Here is a 16,873-nt window from a genome sequence, read left to right as displayed (position 1 = left end):
TGTATCTAAACCTATTTACCTAATCGTATTCTTCTAAACAATATATCAATCACAGAAGAAAAGCTTACTACACTGCACAATATGATGCCTTAAATTTATAAACATGTTTATTATAATATTTTACTGGAGAAAACACTAACATTTTGATGTAGTGCAAGGAATGTGTATTCCAATAAATTCCATTGAAATGCAGTTTGCTTTGATTGAAGTCTTATAATAAACAAATAAATAAATAAATAAATATGGGCATTCGTTTACATTCGAAAAAGTCCTTATGTGATTACATATTTTAATCCGATTGGCTGCTGAGTGAAGCGTTTCCTTCCTGAGTTCTGCAATTTGATTGGCTCCCCAGCGGAGCGGGGTCTGGGGCGCTGCAGTTGAAACCTTCTCGGCTTTTTACAAGTGTATGATAGCACAATAGAAATTTAAAAATATATATATCATCAGGACAACGTTAAGTAACGTTATGAGTAACTCTACGAAAACAACAAACCCATTTTGCTTGTTGTTTAAAGTGGTATTAACCACTTTATTATTAAGTGAGGGCTAGAAATACCTACATTTCTCCTGAGGTAAATAATCAATAAATTACTCATAGTGGGTGTTCTCCGAGCTACTGTACGATGGTGTCTCGGTGTGGAGTTAGAATCCAAGGGGGAAATAGCCCCGTTACGTTTAGCCAAAAATACAAAATGAAAACAGAATTGGCGAACAGGGCTTTTAGCGATTAGTGGGACTTTTGTCGTTGGTAGTGTGATGTCATAGGTCAAATGACGTTGGTAAGATGGCGGATGTAGTGCGTCCGAGGTTGCGTGGATACTGTACACTCGCGTACTGAAAGAGCGTGCTGCTAACAGTCAGGCAGCGCGTATTGGATCCAGTTCAGTACGTACTGTTCAAGTACGTGATTTCGGACGCAGCCTTGGTGTCTGCTCCAAGATTCGCCATGCCACGTTTGACTGATTTGGATAGGGCCCGTGCAATAGGGCAGCTTCAAGCTGGTGTTCCGCAAAACCAACTTGCGGCATTATATGGAGTGAGCCCTAGTACCATCTCCAAATTGAAAGCCAAGTATCATATAACAGGGAATGTCAAAGACAGGCCGCGAAGTGGGCGTCCAAAAAAAACGACACCCCAAGAAGATCGTTTCCTCACACTGTCAGCACTTAGGTACCGTAGGCTGTCTTCTATAGATTTGCAGTCAAGGTTTGCAGGACGATATGGCCGACGGCTCTCTGCTCAGACAATTCGGAACAGACTGCACGCAGCCAATTTCCGGTCTCATAGGACTGCCAGGAGGCCTGCCATGACCGCCCTTCACCGCCAGGCCCGTTTGCGCTGGTGTCGGCAACACATGCACTGGAACTTGAACATGTGGAGGAACGTTATGTTCAGCGATGAGTCCAGATTCTGCCTAAGGCAGTTGGATCGTAGGGTCAAAATGTGGAGAAGACATGGAGAACACTATGCTGATTGCTGCACCGATAGAGCAACATCTTTTGGGGGAGACAGTGTGATGGTGTGGGGTGGCATCTCCCTCACTGGAAAAACGAGGCTTGTCATCATTGGAGGCAAACTCAATGCAGAGAGATATCGTGATGAAATTCTGCAACCAGTGGCAATCCCATATCTCCACAGTCTGGGGCCGAACTCTATCCTCCAAGATGAAAACTCTCGCTCCCACAGAGCGGGTTTTATCAGAGACTACCTCCAGAATTTGGGAGTGGAGAGGATGGAATGGCCTGCCAGCAGTCCTGACCTCAACCCCATTAAACACTTGTGGGTTCAGCTTGGGCGTGCTGTTCGTGCCAAAGTGACCAACACAACCACGCTGGCTGACTTGCGGCAAATGCTGGTTGAAGAATGGGATGCCATCCCACAGCAGTGTGTGACCAGGCTGGTCTCCAGCATGAGGAGGAGGTGCCAGGCTGTTGTGGCTGTGTATGGTTCTTCCACACGCTACTGAGGCTCCTGTTTGTTAAATTAATAAATAGTTAAATTGCAGATATGTTTTGTTTCTTCACACTTCAATCATCCAATCCACCAATCACCAAACGAGTCAATGGCAGAATAAGCTGTTTGGCTTTGGCAGAGAGGATTTGGCAAATTTTTCATTGACGCAACCCACATACTCAGTCCTGCTGCTTATCCCACAAATGCATGTTTCTTAAAAATGTGGCTCCATTTAAAAGGGAAATAAACAGGCTTTCCAACTGTATAAGATTTATTGCCAAGAAGCATTGTTACAACAAAGCAATAATCTTCCAAACACACATTTCCTTACTTTTTGTGTGTATAAGCTTTGTGTGCTAATTGTAGGGCAGATTAGGGGAATGTTGCAAATACAAATGCATTAATGTAGAGTATGTGTTATACTAATATTAACACTATTTTAGACAACAGTCTGTATTTCTATATACTACACTAAATTTACCAGAATAATTATGGACAGTTTTACAAGCAAAACTTTTGTAATGCCAGCTGGTTGTACTGTACCAAAATTAACACTGAGCACTAAATTCGTGAGATTAATTGCAGGTCACCACTAGTAAGAATCTCCACTAGGGGACACCCCAAGACCTCTGCCACAATTCAGACCCAGCAGTGACTTGAATTTTATTTTCCCCTCGTAACATTTTAATTGTTTTGTGACTTATTTTTATTATATGAGTGGCCCATTTACAAATTTTTACATAAACACGTAACTATATATACATGGACATTATCCTGCTCTTATGATTGCACAAGCTATTTTTTCCAGTGGCTTTAAATCTGATTTATGTAAATGATCCATGTTCTGTTTGACCTGTATTGTGGATTGTATAACAAGCAGCACAGTCTGAAATTCTCCCTGCAACTTTAATGTGAGTAGGTGGAGGTAAACTGCTCTAGGGTTGTACACACAATCAGCCATAATATTATGACCAGCTTCTTGTTTGTAAACTTACTGTACATCCTCTCAGCTCCAGTGTAGTTCTACAATAACAGACTGTAGTGAATCTGTGTAGCGTTTTAGCCCTTTACCATATTCTTTAATGGTCGTAACCCCCGGAGAACCACACAGCAGGTATGATTTGGGTGGTGGATGCAATGACACTGCAATGCTGCTGGAGTGTGTGCCACTGGAGGAGGTGAGCATAATGTTATGGCTGATCAGTGCATGTAATATGCTTTATTCATGACATCACAAAAACAATGTCAACAAAAAAATGTGTATGATAGTTTCTTACTGTATAGCGAGTGAATGAACTGTAGTGTGTGTAATGTTATTTTCAGAAAAATGAACAGTGTCTACACCAAACCCTTACATTTCAAAAATGTTCATAGTTTTACAACATTCACTCTTGGATGAATGAGTAAAGAAGTCTAATGCAGACTTTTTGAACATTCAGCAAACTGCACACAAATATTATAAATTAAAATGTGCTCAAAACATTGTGAATCGTGTTATTAACACTATAAAACGAATCCCTGTCAATTTGCAGGGCAGGATTTTTAAGCTGAGGGTTAGCAGTGTTACTAACTAATTTATTAATTTATTTTATTTTATTCATTCTGCAGGCAGCAACTGAGCCGCTGAGTAGTAAAAAAAAAATACACACACACAAAACACACTTCCCTATTTCCATGGCATAGCCATAATTTGACAGTTTGAAGGGATTTGGCAAATGGTTATGTGAAGGGGGGGGGGGGGGGGGGACACATTAAAATCTTTACAGACAGCAGCCCAAAGCAGGTCTTGACCCCAGGACCCCGAGAGCCTGGAGCTGCATGGAACACTACCAGCAGCTAGACAGGGCCTTTCCGGAAATACACCTGAAAAACAAAATCAAAGCTTTTATGATTCTGGTAATGACATGAAGACATAAAATATATAGATTTAGAGAAGATATTTGATAATGCCTATAAAGAAAAAACAAGACCCCTGATTGATGAGTTACTGAAAATAACATATGATACCCTGAACTCTTCTTAACTCTAGTCAAAAATCTCTGTCAAAAATAAAAAATATTGAAGAAGAGTTAACTGCAGTAACACTTGTAAATGAACTCAGAACCCAGCAGTGTATAAACAGTGTTAGTAAAATTCTAAAATGAAAGGTGCAAAATTGTCAGTGTGCCCTCAGCAGCAACACAAACTGAAACTGAAATGTAATTTGGGCCTGCTGAAGAATTGGGAACATTCTTGACAAGTTTATGTACGTTAAACTTAAATGAGTAATCAGCTGTGTTCTCCAATGATTATTGTTCACGTTAGGAAACAGTTATTATATGGCTCAGATGTATTTAAGATGCTGTACTTCCTTTAATTACTTGAATGCTGCCTTCAAGTCCTTCTTTGAGGTTTCTTCTTACAAGTTCAGAGGTCGTTATTACAACATGATACACATTCAGTTGGTGTGGTCAGATGGTCTGAAAAAAAAAGCTGACAAGAGAAATTTGTTTTGTGATTGGCTGGGGCTGGAAATGATTGACAGATCTTCACCTCATTGATCCCAAGCACTGCTGTACCCCCCACCCCCTGTTTTTGTTGTTGACATGCCATCAAAGTGCAAAGTCAGGGCTTATATATATATATATATGTATATATATATATGAAAAAAAACAGTATCTTGCTTGTAAATACGAAAAAGTGGTGGCATTCAAGCACGCTCATCTCCGTATGTCTCACGGTACTTGCATGCAACATACATTTCAAACCTGGCTGCTATATAAGGGAGACCATCATCGAGCATAAACAAGGAATTCAGGAAGGTTACACTTTATAGAAAAAAGGCAAAATGTTAATAATTCTAAATCTTGTTTATTTGTTTGGAAATACAAAAGTGGTAACTATGACGTACAGCTTTTTCAAGTAAACATAACTGAGCAAACCGAGCTCGTTATTCGCTGGAACTGTAGTAGATCAATAAACCAGCGATAAAGCTTATGTCAAAAGCCGGAGATCTCCAGAGGACTTTCCCACAGAGCTCTGACGATTCTGCAGACTGTTAAACAAGTCTAAGTGTACTTGTCGTGCATTATGTAGTAGCCTCTCCGTTCCTCATGGTTTACAGATCTGTGAATCACAACTCTAGCGCTCTGGCGTCATCGGCAAGCGCCGCTGGGGTTTCGGCCGCTGGCCTCGGATCCACAGCCCCGATTTCACCAGGCGTTTCATCATTAACGGAGTCTCGGAAAAACATGCAATAGCAGCACGGGCCACGCGATGACATGCGAGGGTGAGTCCGCCAGGGGAAAACAGCTAGAAACTATAGCGGTGCCGTGGCTCTGCGTGTTTCAGAGGCGGGGAGCCGTGTTAGCGGCGGGTGGCTAAAGGTAGAGCTAGCGGGAATGTCCTCGTTAACGTGCTAGAATGATAGAAGTTCGCTATTTTGGTTAGTTATGGTTCATTTTTTGCACATCACTTGTGAATGTTCTCCTTGTGTTTCCGTGTGTTTCTGGTCGGTGTGTGACACTGGTGTATTTGTATTTATTTATTTTGAGCGCCTGAGGTTTCCTGTAGCTTGCCATTTTGCTAACATTAACTAGCTCCGTCTCAGGGCTTAATGATGTCAAAGCCCCTCTCAGAAACTCGGCTCCCTTTAAGGGCTCTTCTTCTTTGATTCTGTCGCTTTTAACGGACTTTTACATAACTTATACCATATAATTTACAATCTACAAAACGGTTTAAAACGGGAAATTCCTCTCACAGAGTAAAACTGACTGAATGTTGTGTCCTTACCTGCATTTTCCTCATTCATCATTATAAACACAGAGCCGGTGTTATTTAAAATAATCTCATATTATTTTGGAATTGTTTCTGACAAACATTATTATGCTCTGCATATGTTCAATACACACTTTAATGCTTGCTCATGTAGTGATATTAAGCCCCTCATTCTTTCGTTCTGCTGACTCCTAAAAACGCACCCCTTTTCATCAATATCAAAAATTTTAGAAGTTGTTATTAAAAACCATAATGCCTTTAAATGTTTTAGATGTAACTTCACACTTCTGCTTTCATTCAGTGCGCGCAGATCTATGAATATGCAATTAGTCTTAGCCTCGGTCTCTATTTATCTGTCTGTCACTGGTCTGTAACTCACCTCGCATTTTGACAGAATTGGTTGCCGATGTCAGAAAACCTTGCTGTTTGTCTTTACCTGTGTGAGACTCTCTTTGGAGCGCTGAAGTATCAAAGTGCAAATGACCGGACACGACGTTTGTATGTGTTTCATATTTAAAAAAAAGAAATAAATGATAATAAAAAATGTAAATACAACTCACTAAAATAGAATAGCATTTTTGGAAGGGGGCAGTAAGACGCGTTTTTTGCTTGTAACAATTTTGGTAAACATTGCTTTATGATGGTGACCCCATCAAAAAAAGTGTAAATTAAGGTATGTATAAATATCTCATTCCAATGCCTTATTAAGAAACCCACTCACATTATTAAGTTGTTGGCAAAGCTTTATTTATTATCATGCACCTTCATGGGCATGGGTATTTTGCATATATAGCTTTAAAAAAATTAAAATAAAAATTGAAAGAAAAGAAACATGCATGTTTTGAGCTCAAAAATGTGAAAAGCACTTTTTTTTACATTCTCTAACCTGGTATTAACCTAAATTAAATCAGAAGTGTAAAGTTTCTGGGATCAAAATAAAAATTATTTTAAATTATTTTAAGATTATTTTAAAATACAAATACCACTTGACAGAATCAAGTATCCAAAGGTATCTTGAATACATTTAGATGTACCATTAGTACAACGCTTACAAGAAGTATAAATATTCTGAGTTGTTTATAGCCTTTATAAATTAAATTTTGTTTCTTAATGTCTTGCCTGGTTAAATAAATAAATCTACAGCATGCCTTATCTTAAGCCAGGGTAATACAACATAACTGGTAATGGTTTTCTAATTCCTTGTAATGATGATAGTAATTCTAAAAGCTTCTGTTTGGAGTCACTGGCACATTAACACTGTTAAAAGGCTCTGTTGCAACCTATGAAATATTTAATTTGAATCATTAATTCTTAACCCACTTATTGGATTTTGCTGTTGGGTAGTCTAGAATTAGTATTCAGTGTGTGTGTGTGTGTGTGTTCATGTTTAGGTAAAGTGATGGAAGAGGTCAGCGGGTGGTTCACAAAGCTAATACCAGTGGTGCTGCCTGTGTGGCTGTCAGGCCTTACCGCATCCACTCCTCACTAACATCACACATACATCATCAGTACCATCATGAAGCCAACCCACGAGCGCAACCAGGAGTGCCTCCCTCCAAAGAAACGGGACCTTCCCGTTAACAATGCAACCACCACTCCCACATCCAACAACAGCAGCAGCAGTACTAGTGCAGGAGGTAGTGGGGTTGCAGGAGGAGGATGTGGTGGCAGTGGAGGAGGAGAAGAACCGCCTTCCTCACAAAGCTCTGCAATTGGTGGAGATCCACAGGGTGGTGGAGGAAGTGGCGAATGGATGCGGACTCAGCCTGGCCTGCCCTATGGAGTCGATGGTTCTGACGGACTAGCAGGGCTACCAGTGGATCAGTACAGCATGCTCTACAAAGTAGCCCTCCCCTCTGTTAGTTATTCTCAAACTAACCTCCACCCTGTGCACATTTCTCCTGCTTACACAGTTCCATCCCCTCTCCTGCAGCATCCTGGCATCCCCTACCCTCCTCTTGGATACACGCCCATTCCTCACTCTTCCTTACAGTTTGTTAGCTCACATTATGCTGCTGCTGTTCCCTACGCAGTACCACCAGGTTTTGTTCCCAGCTCCTTGATTCCTCCCCAGTCTGCAATTCCCCAAACGCACCCAGTTTCCCACCTTGTCCCCTATCCATCAGTTATTCAGGAAAGCATGGTCTCATCGCCACCCCAACAGCAGGTGTCAAGCCATGCATATGCCAAAGTGGCAGCGCCCGGAGGTGTCCCGGTGGTGTTGTCCTCTGAGCAGGCCGCAAGTCAGCAGCAGCTCAGTGCAGTAGGGATGTTGCCGGCAGCAGAGCTTAGTCCAAGGGGTGTCCCTGTCTTTTATCATCCCTCTGGCAGTACCAGGGTGGTCCAACACCAGAGAGAGGAGCAGGAGAGGGAGGTCAATGGAGGGGAGAGGGATCACATTGGCAGGGAGACCCACCAAGACATGGTTTATGCAGTCAGGAATGCACGGCCATCTCAAGCAGCGCCTGGAGCAGCTGTGCTGGAGCCCCAGCAGGACAGGAGCCTGAAGAGCCGCAGGCAGGAAGGGAGAGCCTCGCCTGGTCACCGAAGCACACCAGACACTGACCTGGAGGTAAGGCAGTCCTGATTTATTTCTCTCTGAAATGCTTTTATCTTAAGATATTGTTTGTCATTGAAAAATAAAAGATACTTTAGACCTTACGATTATTTTTCCATTAAAACTATTGTCTTGCTTTGTAATAAAATGTACCACTCTTAAAAATTGAAAATGTATGTCCATACAGTCAGCACAAAATTTTTAGTATAGAGTAGCATGTTAATATGCTACTTTTAAAAATTAAATTTACAGAAGCAAGCAGTTTTTCCTCCTGTCTTCAAAGACATATCTGTTTCTTAAGTTTGTTGCTGTTATGCAAATTTACTATTGACTCAGATGCATAGTCTTAGTCAGTTACATTGAGTCTTGCAGTTGGGTGAGTATATATTGGAAGAATCACCCACCATTTGAGTGAAAATTTTCACCACTAAAATTCCAATTTAGAAAGTAAGCATTAAGCATTGTCAAAACCCATTTGAATTTAGAATTAGTATTTTCCCTCAACTTCAAAACTAGTTAATGATTATCAGATGACAGTATTAATGAGGTACTCTTCATAATTGCTATCTAATTGATAGTTTTGGAATGATTTAACATCATTATCCAATATGGTCATGCATAACCAACAAATTTACCCTCTGTGGTAGTGCATGTGATGTGGTAAAAAAATGTGTGACTTGATGACATTGTTTTTGATAAAACAATCTGGTGTGCTGTAACAAATAATGTGCCCTAAGACACAGTCTAATGTTGAAACATTTTTAAAGGGTTTAATCTTTAACACTAGCAGTTATCGGTTTTAGCGCTGAAAATATCTCTAATAGCATTGCTATGTTTTTTTTTTTGTTTTTTTTTTTTTTTTTGTAGGATTAATTAATAAACAGAATATATGAGCTCTAGGCCAGGATTTTGAGTTTAGGATTCTTATGCTTAGAGTACTCCTACACTTATTTTGCCACATTTATTTATTTCAGCATTACACCATGTGTTGTACTCCACTTCCTTCCTTTATTAGCTGTAGTTTGGGTGTGTTAGTGATTGAGCAACACGCAGCCAGACTGCTACTTCTTAGAAATTGCCAGAGATTTCTTCTTTGATTTGCTGTGAGTACGGGCTGGTAAAGGGGAGTCGGATGTGACCAGGAAATACTTATGTTAGAGGGAAAAAAGATCATAAATCTGCTTAAAATATGTTTTTGTCAAAAAAAAAAGTTTATTTGGCACATTTATGTTCTACAATGCAAATTAAGTTTCTTTGATGAAAAACACTTCAATTATGCTAATAATAAGAGCTTGCTTTGCTATAGGTCCAGCAGGTAGTTGGGCGGTTGGCCTCACCAGTCCATGGGAATCGTAGAGAGACAACACATGGCCCATCCCAGAACTTGCAGAGGAACAGAGAGGTTCAGGAGGGCAGGACTGTATATGCCCCACATCCTGTCCAGCTAGATTCTAGAGCTCCCCCTCATCAGCAACAGGCAGTACAGCCTGGTCACGCTGTCATCTTGGCAAACGGGCAGCCAGTTCTTGTGCCCCTGGATTATCAACAGCATCAGCAGCAACAGCAGCACTACTCGGGGCAGCCTAATGATTCTGCAGCCTCTGTGACCTCTCCTGTGTCACATCAAAAAACCTCAGATGCTGCGACCACTCTGGCTATCACAGAGAGGTCAGTGATGGAGCTGCCTGCCCAGCAGCCTGCAGTTAGTTCTGTGGCAGCTCTACCACCTCCGCCACCACCACCACCCCTTGCACCAACTGGACCCTCACACTTCATGAAGGGGGCCATCATCCAGCTGGCTACCGGGGAGCTGAAGCGTGTGGAGGACTTGCAGACTCAGGACTTTGTTCGGAGTGCTGAGATGAGCGGAGGCTTGAAGATTGACTCCAGCATGGTGGTAGACATTCGAGCAAGCCAGCAAAGGCCAGGACTGGTGTCATTGCACTTCACTGTTGGAGAGCAGCAGAGCAAAGTGACCATCGATGTGCCCCCAGAACACCCTTTCTTTGTCTTTGGACAGGGATGGTCATCCTGCAGCCCTGAGCGTACAGCTCAACTGTACGGTCTAACTTGCCACCATTTGCAAGTGGGTGATGTTTGCGTATCCATCACTCTGCAGCAACAGTCTGCACCCCAACAGAAACTCCCCCCACCATCGCAGCAGCAGCAGACCATACATGCCAGGACTTCCACCAAAGCCAACTCCACATCAGGGCCAGCCTCCTCACAGCCCATGGGGCCTCCGGCACCTCAGCATGTTCGGCCTCATAGCCAGTTCAAGATTGAGCGAATGCAGAGGGAAAGGGAAAGGGAGAGGTCAGATAAGGAGGAGACCATGATGATAGGGGCTTCAGGACACAGTGACATCCCTCCTAGGCCGAACAGGACTTCAGTGGAGCACACACGGAGCCAGAGCAGTTACTATTTGCACACCGAGGGTCAGCACGCCCGAGCTGGGGTAGCGTTGGCAGCCTCTTCAGCGGGGGCATCCCAGAGGCGCTGGTCTGCCCCTGGCTTCCAAAGATACGCCATCAAGAGCGAGGAGGGGGGCAGAGCCCCGACTGCCAATCCAGGCTCCTCTCGCCCCTCTTTCATCCCTCAGGAGGTTAAACTGTCCATTGAGGGGCGCTCCAATGCCGGGAAGTAGCAACAGCCGTGGCAAGAGACACAATAGCGAGAGATTGTCGGTGGGAGGGAAGTGTCAAATAGTAAGAAGATATGAAAGAAGGAGCGGGAAAGAGAATGTAGCCTCAGAATGTTTTGAGATTTTGCACACATCAGAAGATTACATCCCTTTTTTCTTTTTAGTTTCTCCAGGCTTTACAGAGAGTGCTTGGTCTAGTTAGCCCCAGTTCACTGCCATCCGTAGGGATGGTTGGATTGAACATCTGCACTGACTTCTTTAGCTGGTAAATCATCTACCAAAGCCTTCAGAGTCTGTGTTCCTGTTTTGTGGATTAAATATCATTACGTTTTGCAATGATCACTTTTACGGAGACGTCTCACAGCTCTTTGAATAAATGTTTATTGAAGGAAGGTTCTGGGGAAAGATTGGGATGCAGCCATAGGATCTTTGCAATCCTGCCTGTTTTTTTTATCCCACATATATAGATATATAAAAATCTCTTAATTGATAGATTGTTTGGACTCCTACCTACAAGACACCTGAAGGCTTTCTCTCGTGTTGATAAATTCCCCTGTTGCTTTACTGAGCTCTTGCTTTGACTGAGACTTCAAAATGTCTTAACTGTTTGGGTTTTTGATTTGTTTTTAAATCTCTTTTTACAGTGCATGTCATTCTCATATGACAATGCTTTAGCCCTTGTCCCTGAATCTTGTCAGGGTGGCTGTGCTAAGGGGATGTCATTAGTAGTTTGGGAATGATGGGCTAATTTCTCTTCCTCAATCAACCAACCAACCAACAATCAATATCTAAGAATGGCCAAAAGATTAATTATGGCCCCAGTTGTATCACAGTCACGTTTACACTGTCCACAGTATCATGCTCTACCTGTGCCACGTTTTTGTGTGTGTGCGCGCTTGTGTGGCTTTTTTGTTTTGTTTTCATATGTTTCTTTTTTTTCTATGGTAGTGTTATGTTTTGAATCAGCATTCCGGTTTCACTTTGATTTCTCAGCATAAGTGAGTAGAAAACATCTACATTTCCCCACAGCGACCTGCCTAAGAAAAAAACACCTCTCTATAGTACCTCACGGCCAGAAATGTTCCTCAGTCTGGCTGTTGACTGTTTGTCATGTCTTTGTCCTGGAGACAGCGTCTGATGTCCGCCAAAGTCATCCCCAATATCCAAGCTAAGACCAAACATGGTGCAGGTTTTGGCTGTTGGCACATGCCCTGTTCTTGTGCAAATGCAGTGGTCAGTATAAAGCATGCAAGAGCAGACCTCCTGAAAATCCCTCAGCCAGCAGCATGGAGTTCCATCTGTTTGGCAAACCCTGCTCAGTTACCAAAATCAAAGCAATAGTCCTGATGGAGCACAAGGCTGGCTAAATTTCACCACTCAGTTTGTTGGGAGTTTGTATTCCTTCTTTGTCAAATTTAGAATTTAATGTATACAACAGCTGCAGTCTGTATGAAGAACCTTGACTCGCTTCTCTGTTTTTTTCCATGCCGATAAACCATGTTATTTTTACTGTCTAGACTTATATGTTTTTGTCCTAACCAATATTTTAACAGTTACTATGTAGGTTTTCAGTCATGTAGGTCATGTAGTTGACCTGAAAAAGATTTTCAGTTTGAGTTCAGTATGAACATTGTGTTCATAAGATGAAACTCAGTGGTGAAATGGATGTCCATTTTTACCACTGGTGGTGGTGTAGATCCCAGTTATCTAAGCACACCTCCTAGAGAGGCTTGATTTCAATTCTGTGCAGGAATTTTAATCCTCCTTTTTTTTCTTATTTTCTAGTACTTTTGTACTGTGTAGGATTCCATTTTTCTGTCCTTGGCAATATTACACTTGAGTGATTTCTCAAACCTTATGTCTTATAATTGCACATAGAGAAGTTTATAGTTGATTCACACTGACCTTTGTAATTGGAATTCAGTTTATCTTTTAGGGTTTTTTCTAATGAAGGGATAACTTTGTGTAGTATCAAAATAAGGTTTTCTTTTTGGGGAAGCTTGTGAGAAACTGACAGGTGTGGTAGACACTGTTTACAAATTAGCCAAGAGAAAATGCTGCAGTTTCATTTTACATACACTGATTTAGTTATTGAATAAATTCCAATGAATAAAATGAAGATTAAGTGCAATTAGACCAAGCTTTTTATTAAAATAGATTTATTTAAATAGGCATTCCAAATAAGAGCCAGACATTCCCATTATTGTAAATCATGAAAATTATGACATTTTCTCTTTGGTTCCAAATGTTATATATATATTTTTGCCCATTTGACAACTTAAGTCTGATCCTCAGTAGATGAAAACCATTGCTAGTTTTCCTCATATAAAATTGCCTACTTTAATTGTTTAGTTATGCCTTTGCAAAAAAAAACATAGTATCTTTTGGGCCAGGAAAGCATTTTAACTTTAATGGGTTTTTTTTTATTTTATGTTGTATTTTTCTGTTCAGTCTAATGAGCTTTAAATGGTTTTAAGGAAGAAAACATTTATTTAGGTTCATGGAAGTGGTTGAGGCTTTCTGTAGCTTTCACATCTGACCAATGATGATGCTGTTCTGCAGGTAGCATTAAGATCTACCACCCACTAATTAAATACTCAGTATAGATGGGCTAGTGGTTTGACTTGATAACAGTGATATTGAACAGACATAATAGTTACATGCTTTTCCCAAATTTTAACAAGATTCAAAATAACCCTTTTTTTTTAACGGTTTAAGAATGATCATTGACAGTGTCCCATGCTTTTGAAGCATATAGTCAGTTGTATTTCCTCGAGTGGTCTCATGTTTCACGTTAGTCAGCTGTGTGATGTAGATTTGACCTTTGGTGGTTTGTGCAGAGATGCATTCCGTGGCTTGATCAGAGCCTCACTTTTATGCTATTTATATGTCTGAGTTTCAGAATTAGTTCAGGTTCTCCCCTCTGTTTCCTTTCAATCTCCTGATGCTGCCTCAGTCTTCTTTGAGTGGATAGCCAGATAGGGGATGAGCTGTCCAAAGAGGTAGCAGTAGTTGGTGAAGGCTGGCTTAGACAGACAGCAATCTTGGTATTTCAAACCCCTGCAGGCAGGACTGATCTGCTATGAAACGTGACCAAATCTCATTCACATATGTTCAGTAGATTAGGTAGGTCGTTCTAATCAGTTGAACAGGTTTTTAATTTCAGTTTTTGAAGTATGACATTACATTGAGACAAGCAATACCCTTACACACAGAATACCTGAATAATGTACAGTTTCAGCATTTGCTATGCAGTATACTCTCAAACCTTGTTCATACAGCAGGGTCCTTGTTTACCCACTAAGCAATTGGTCATTTTCTTTGGTATTATACGCATTATTAGCTGATATAAACTCAGAGTTTATGCCCCTCGTGATGTCCCCACCAATGCAGCCATATTCTAATGAGACTCCTCAAGTAATTGTTGCATATACTCAGTACAGTGATCCACACGGTTAGTTACCTCCTTTTGTTACCAGTCAGCCGCATAAGTTGCTACTATGTCACTTGAATTGATTTCATGTTGTTCATTTTGTTGCTGAGTTACTGTATGTTGGAGTGTTTGAATCGGTGCCCTCACTGTTCCACGTCTTCTCAAATGCACTGCCTTATGGGCCGTCTCTGGTGACTCTGGCCTGTCAGCCTCAGAGCAATGACGGCCTGTGTGTGATGCTTTGAAAAAGGACCGAGCTTCGATCCTGTGCACTGTAACCGAGAAAAGTTGATGCTATGTTTGTGCCTTCCCCATTGTCTTGTCTTTTTACGTCTTCTGGTCTGTCCGGAGCCTAAATCTTTACTTCTAGTCTGTGTGCAATTCCTCTGGTCTGCTCTCACGTTTATTGTCATTCATTTGTAAAGTCACTTCCTTTTTGATGATACATCCCCACCCCCATTGGTGCTTACTCACGTCAGGCACACTCATTTTACCCATGAGCATTGTGGTGGCTTTCAAGCTTCTTGAGGATAGTTCAAGTCCTATATCATGCGATCACTAATACCTAATGTCTTGCCTGCACACTGATGCATTTAGCCTGTCCTTTGACCACAGCTTTCAGTGTGCATGCATTTAGCAGTATGTCCCCCCACTTTTTATATAGAAGTAGCTGCAAAATCAAACTCACCTAATCGCCAGCTATAATATCCTTGTCTTGCACTTATTCTCCCCCACTGGCAGGTTACGTAGTAACGTTTCCTCTCAATGTTGAATTATATGTGAAACCATGTTAAAACAATCATCCAAATCTTATGTATATGTTTGTGTAAATAAAAGATAAAGTAAGGTTTCTGTATTATCAAGCTTGTCAATAATGCCTTAAGATGTGTATCAGTCATTGTCCATAAAATGATACTTACGGGTGATTCACACTCTCCTCACTCTGGCTAATCATTTCATGCTGAGGCAGTGTCTCCATTGTCACCCATTTTGATTTGAGCAGAAAGCCGTAGCACACAGTTCTTCAAGTCGTCCCTGACTCTCCTCGGTAAAGTTTATAAAACTCTATGGCATTTCAGTTTGTTCATTAACAATTAGTTAGTGAAGTTGCACTCGCTGATTGTATGATGACCTGTTTGACTGGCCCACAGTGTGTATCTGTATCCTACACAATGTGAGCTCTTATATGAAGTGTACATTTTTTGAATGTTGTAGCTGATTAGTTTTGATCTCATCCAAAGGACAATGGCAAATTGAAGAACTTGCTCTGATTACTTGCTTTGTAGAAAGTAGATCCTCAGCTGGACCTCTCTGCAAAGCATTTACCTCTTAAACCTCATCATGGTTGGGGTTAGGACCGCTGTTAAGCATGAATCATGGGAAACGCGTGGCAGAAAATGTCTGCACGGAAACTCCCTGAGTATAGTTCTTTTGAAAGAAAGAAGAGTCTCCCCCGTGTGCATGTCAGGGTGGGTGATGCATGAGAGCAGGTCACTGGAGAGAACGTGTTGCATCACCTGTTCATTGTGTAGAGCAAACACTGCTGACTGTACACTAGGGCAATGGATGAATGTTCAAATTCTGAATCAGCGACATTACTATTGTTAGAAGTACTATCACTTGTCGGATTTTGTGACTTTTTATGAGGCTTTATAATCTTTCCACAGTCCACATGTAGTGATACGTATTGGTTGTTTAGTGCAACCCAGACTGAACGTGGCATTGTTGCAGGCCAGAGTATGTAATAGAGATTGATATCAGGAGAAAGTTCTAACGGTTTAAATTTTTCAAAGTATTTTCAAGTTTGACCTTTTTGACTTTTTTGGCACTAAGTGACACTGCTTTTTCTGTGACGTGTGACCAGTTTTAAAAGAAACAGTGTCTTTCTTTAATGCATAAAAAATCTGCAAAATATATGCAATGATGTGTATGTAATATTCAATCCTCAAGTATAATCCAGGTTGTATGAACTTTGTATAGTGAGTTTTAATATTGTATGGCCGTACCAATATGTATTAATTCTTATCAGAAGCCTTAGAGTTGTCTACCCAAAGTGCTCCCTTAGACTACCCTACACCTACCTGAACTTTACAAAGCATTAATAACTATATTTTGTTGCGTTTTTATTTGTACCCTTTTTGAATAAAATAGATTTGTACTGTATATTTGTACCTCTCTGTGAACTACTTAGGGCTGTTTTTTTTCTTTTTTTTCTCTTTGTTTTGCTGTTTTAATTCTATGTATGGACACAAAGATATTGTATTTTTATTGTTACAGCTAACTTCTTGGAAACATTGCATTTATCATGTTTGTTAAGTAAACACAATATAATATATATATATATATATATAATATTAACAATGTGACTGGGCTCCTTTCCTTTTGTCTGTGTGTACTGAGCAACTCATGAACAAAGTTGCAGTCTGTGTAATGAAACTCTTATTTCCAGGTTTTCTGAAAGATAACTGATCAACCTTTTTCTCTAGTGTGTAGAAAAGTGTGTTCTTGGACCTGCCCTCCTCACACC

The 16,873-nt window shown here is 40.9% G+C and overlaps 1 protein-coding gene across 1 annotated transcript; it reads left to right on the top strand.

Moving 5' to 3' along the window:
• The first annotated feature begins 5,064 nt into the window (after positions 1-5,064).
• Positions 5,065-16,707, top strand: atxn1l (ataxin 1-like). The gene is made up of 3 exons (XM_066647601.1): positions 5,065-5,224; positions 7,104-8,284; positions 9,576-16,707. Exons 2-3 carry the CDS (start codon positions 7,229-7,231, stop codon positions 10,914-10,916), a joined length of 2,397 nt encoding a protein of 798 aa, XP_066503698.1. The 5' UTR covers positions 5,065-5,224; positions 7,104-7,228; the 3' UTR covers positions 10,917-16,707.
• Positions 16,708-16,873: the final 166 nt, after the last annotated feature.

This window comes from Hoplias malabaricus, chromosome 16 (genome assembly GCF_029633855.1).
Source record: "Hoplias malabaricus isolate fHopMal1 chromosome 16, fHopMal1.hap1, whole genome shotgun sequence".
NCBI lineage: Eukaryota > Metazoa > Chordata > Actinopteri > Characiformes > Erythrinidae > Hoplias > Hoplias malabaricus.
Note: the sequence above shows the minus strand (reverse complement) of the source record. Positions and strands in the feature narration are given on the sequence as shown.

Bases quoted from the DNA above. Each gene is read 5' to 3' on its own strand.
- atxn1l (XM_066647601.1), top strand. From the start codon at position 7,229: ATGAAGCCAACCCACGAGCGCAACCAGGAGTGCCTCCCTCCAAAGAAA. The intron at 8,285-9,575 runs GTAAGGCAGTCC...GCTTTGCTATAG, and splicing joins CACCAGACACTGACCTGGAG to GTCCAGCAGGTAGTTGGGCG.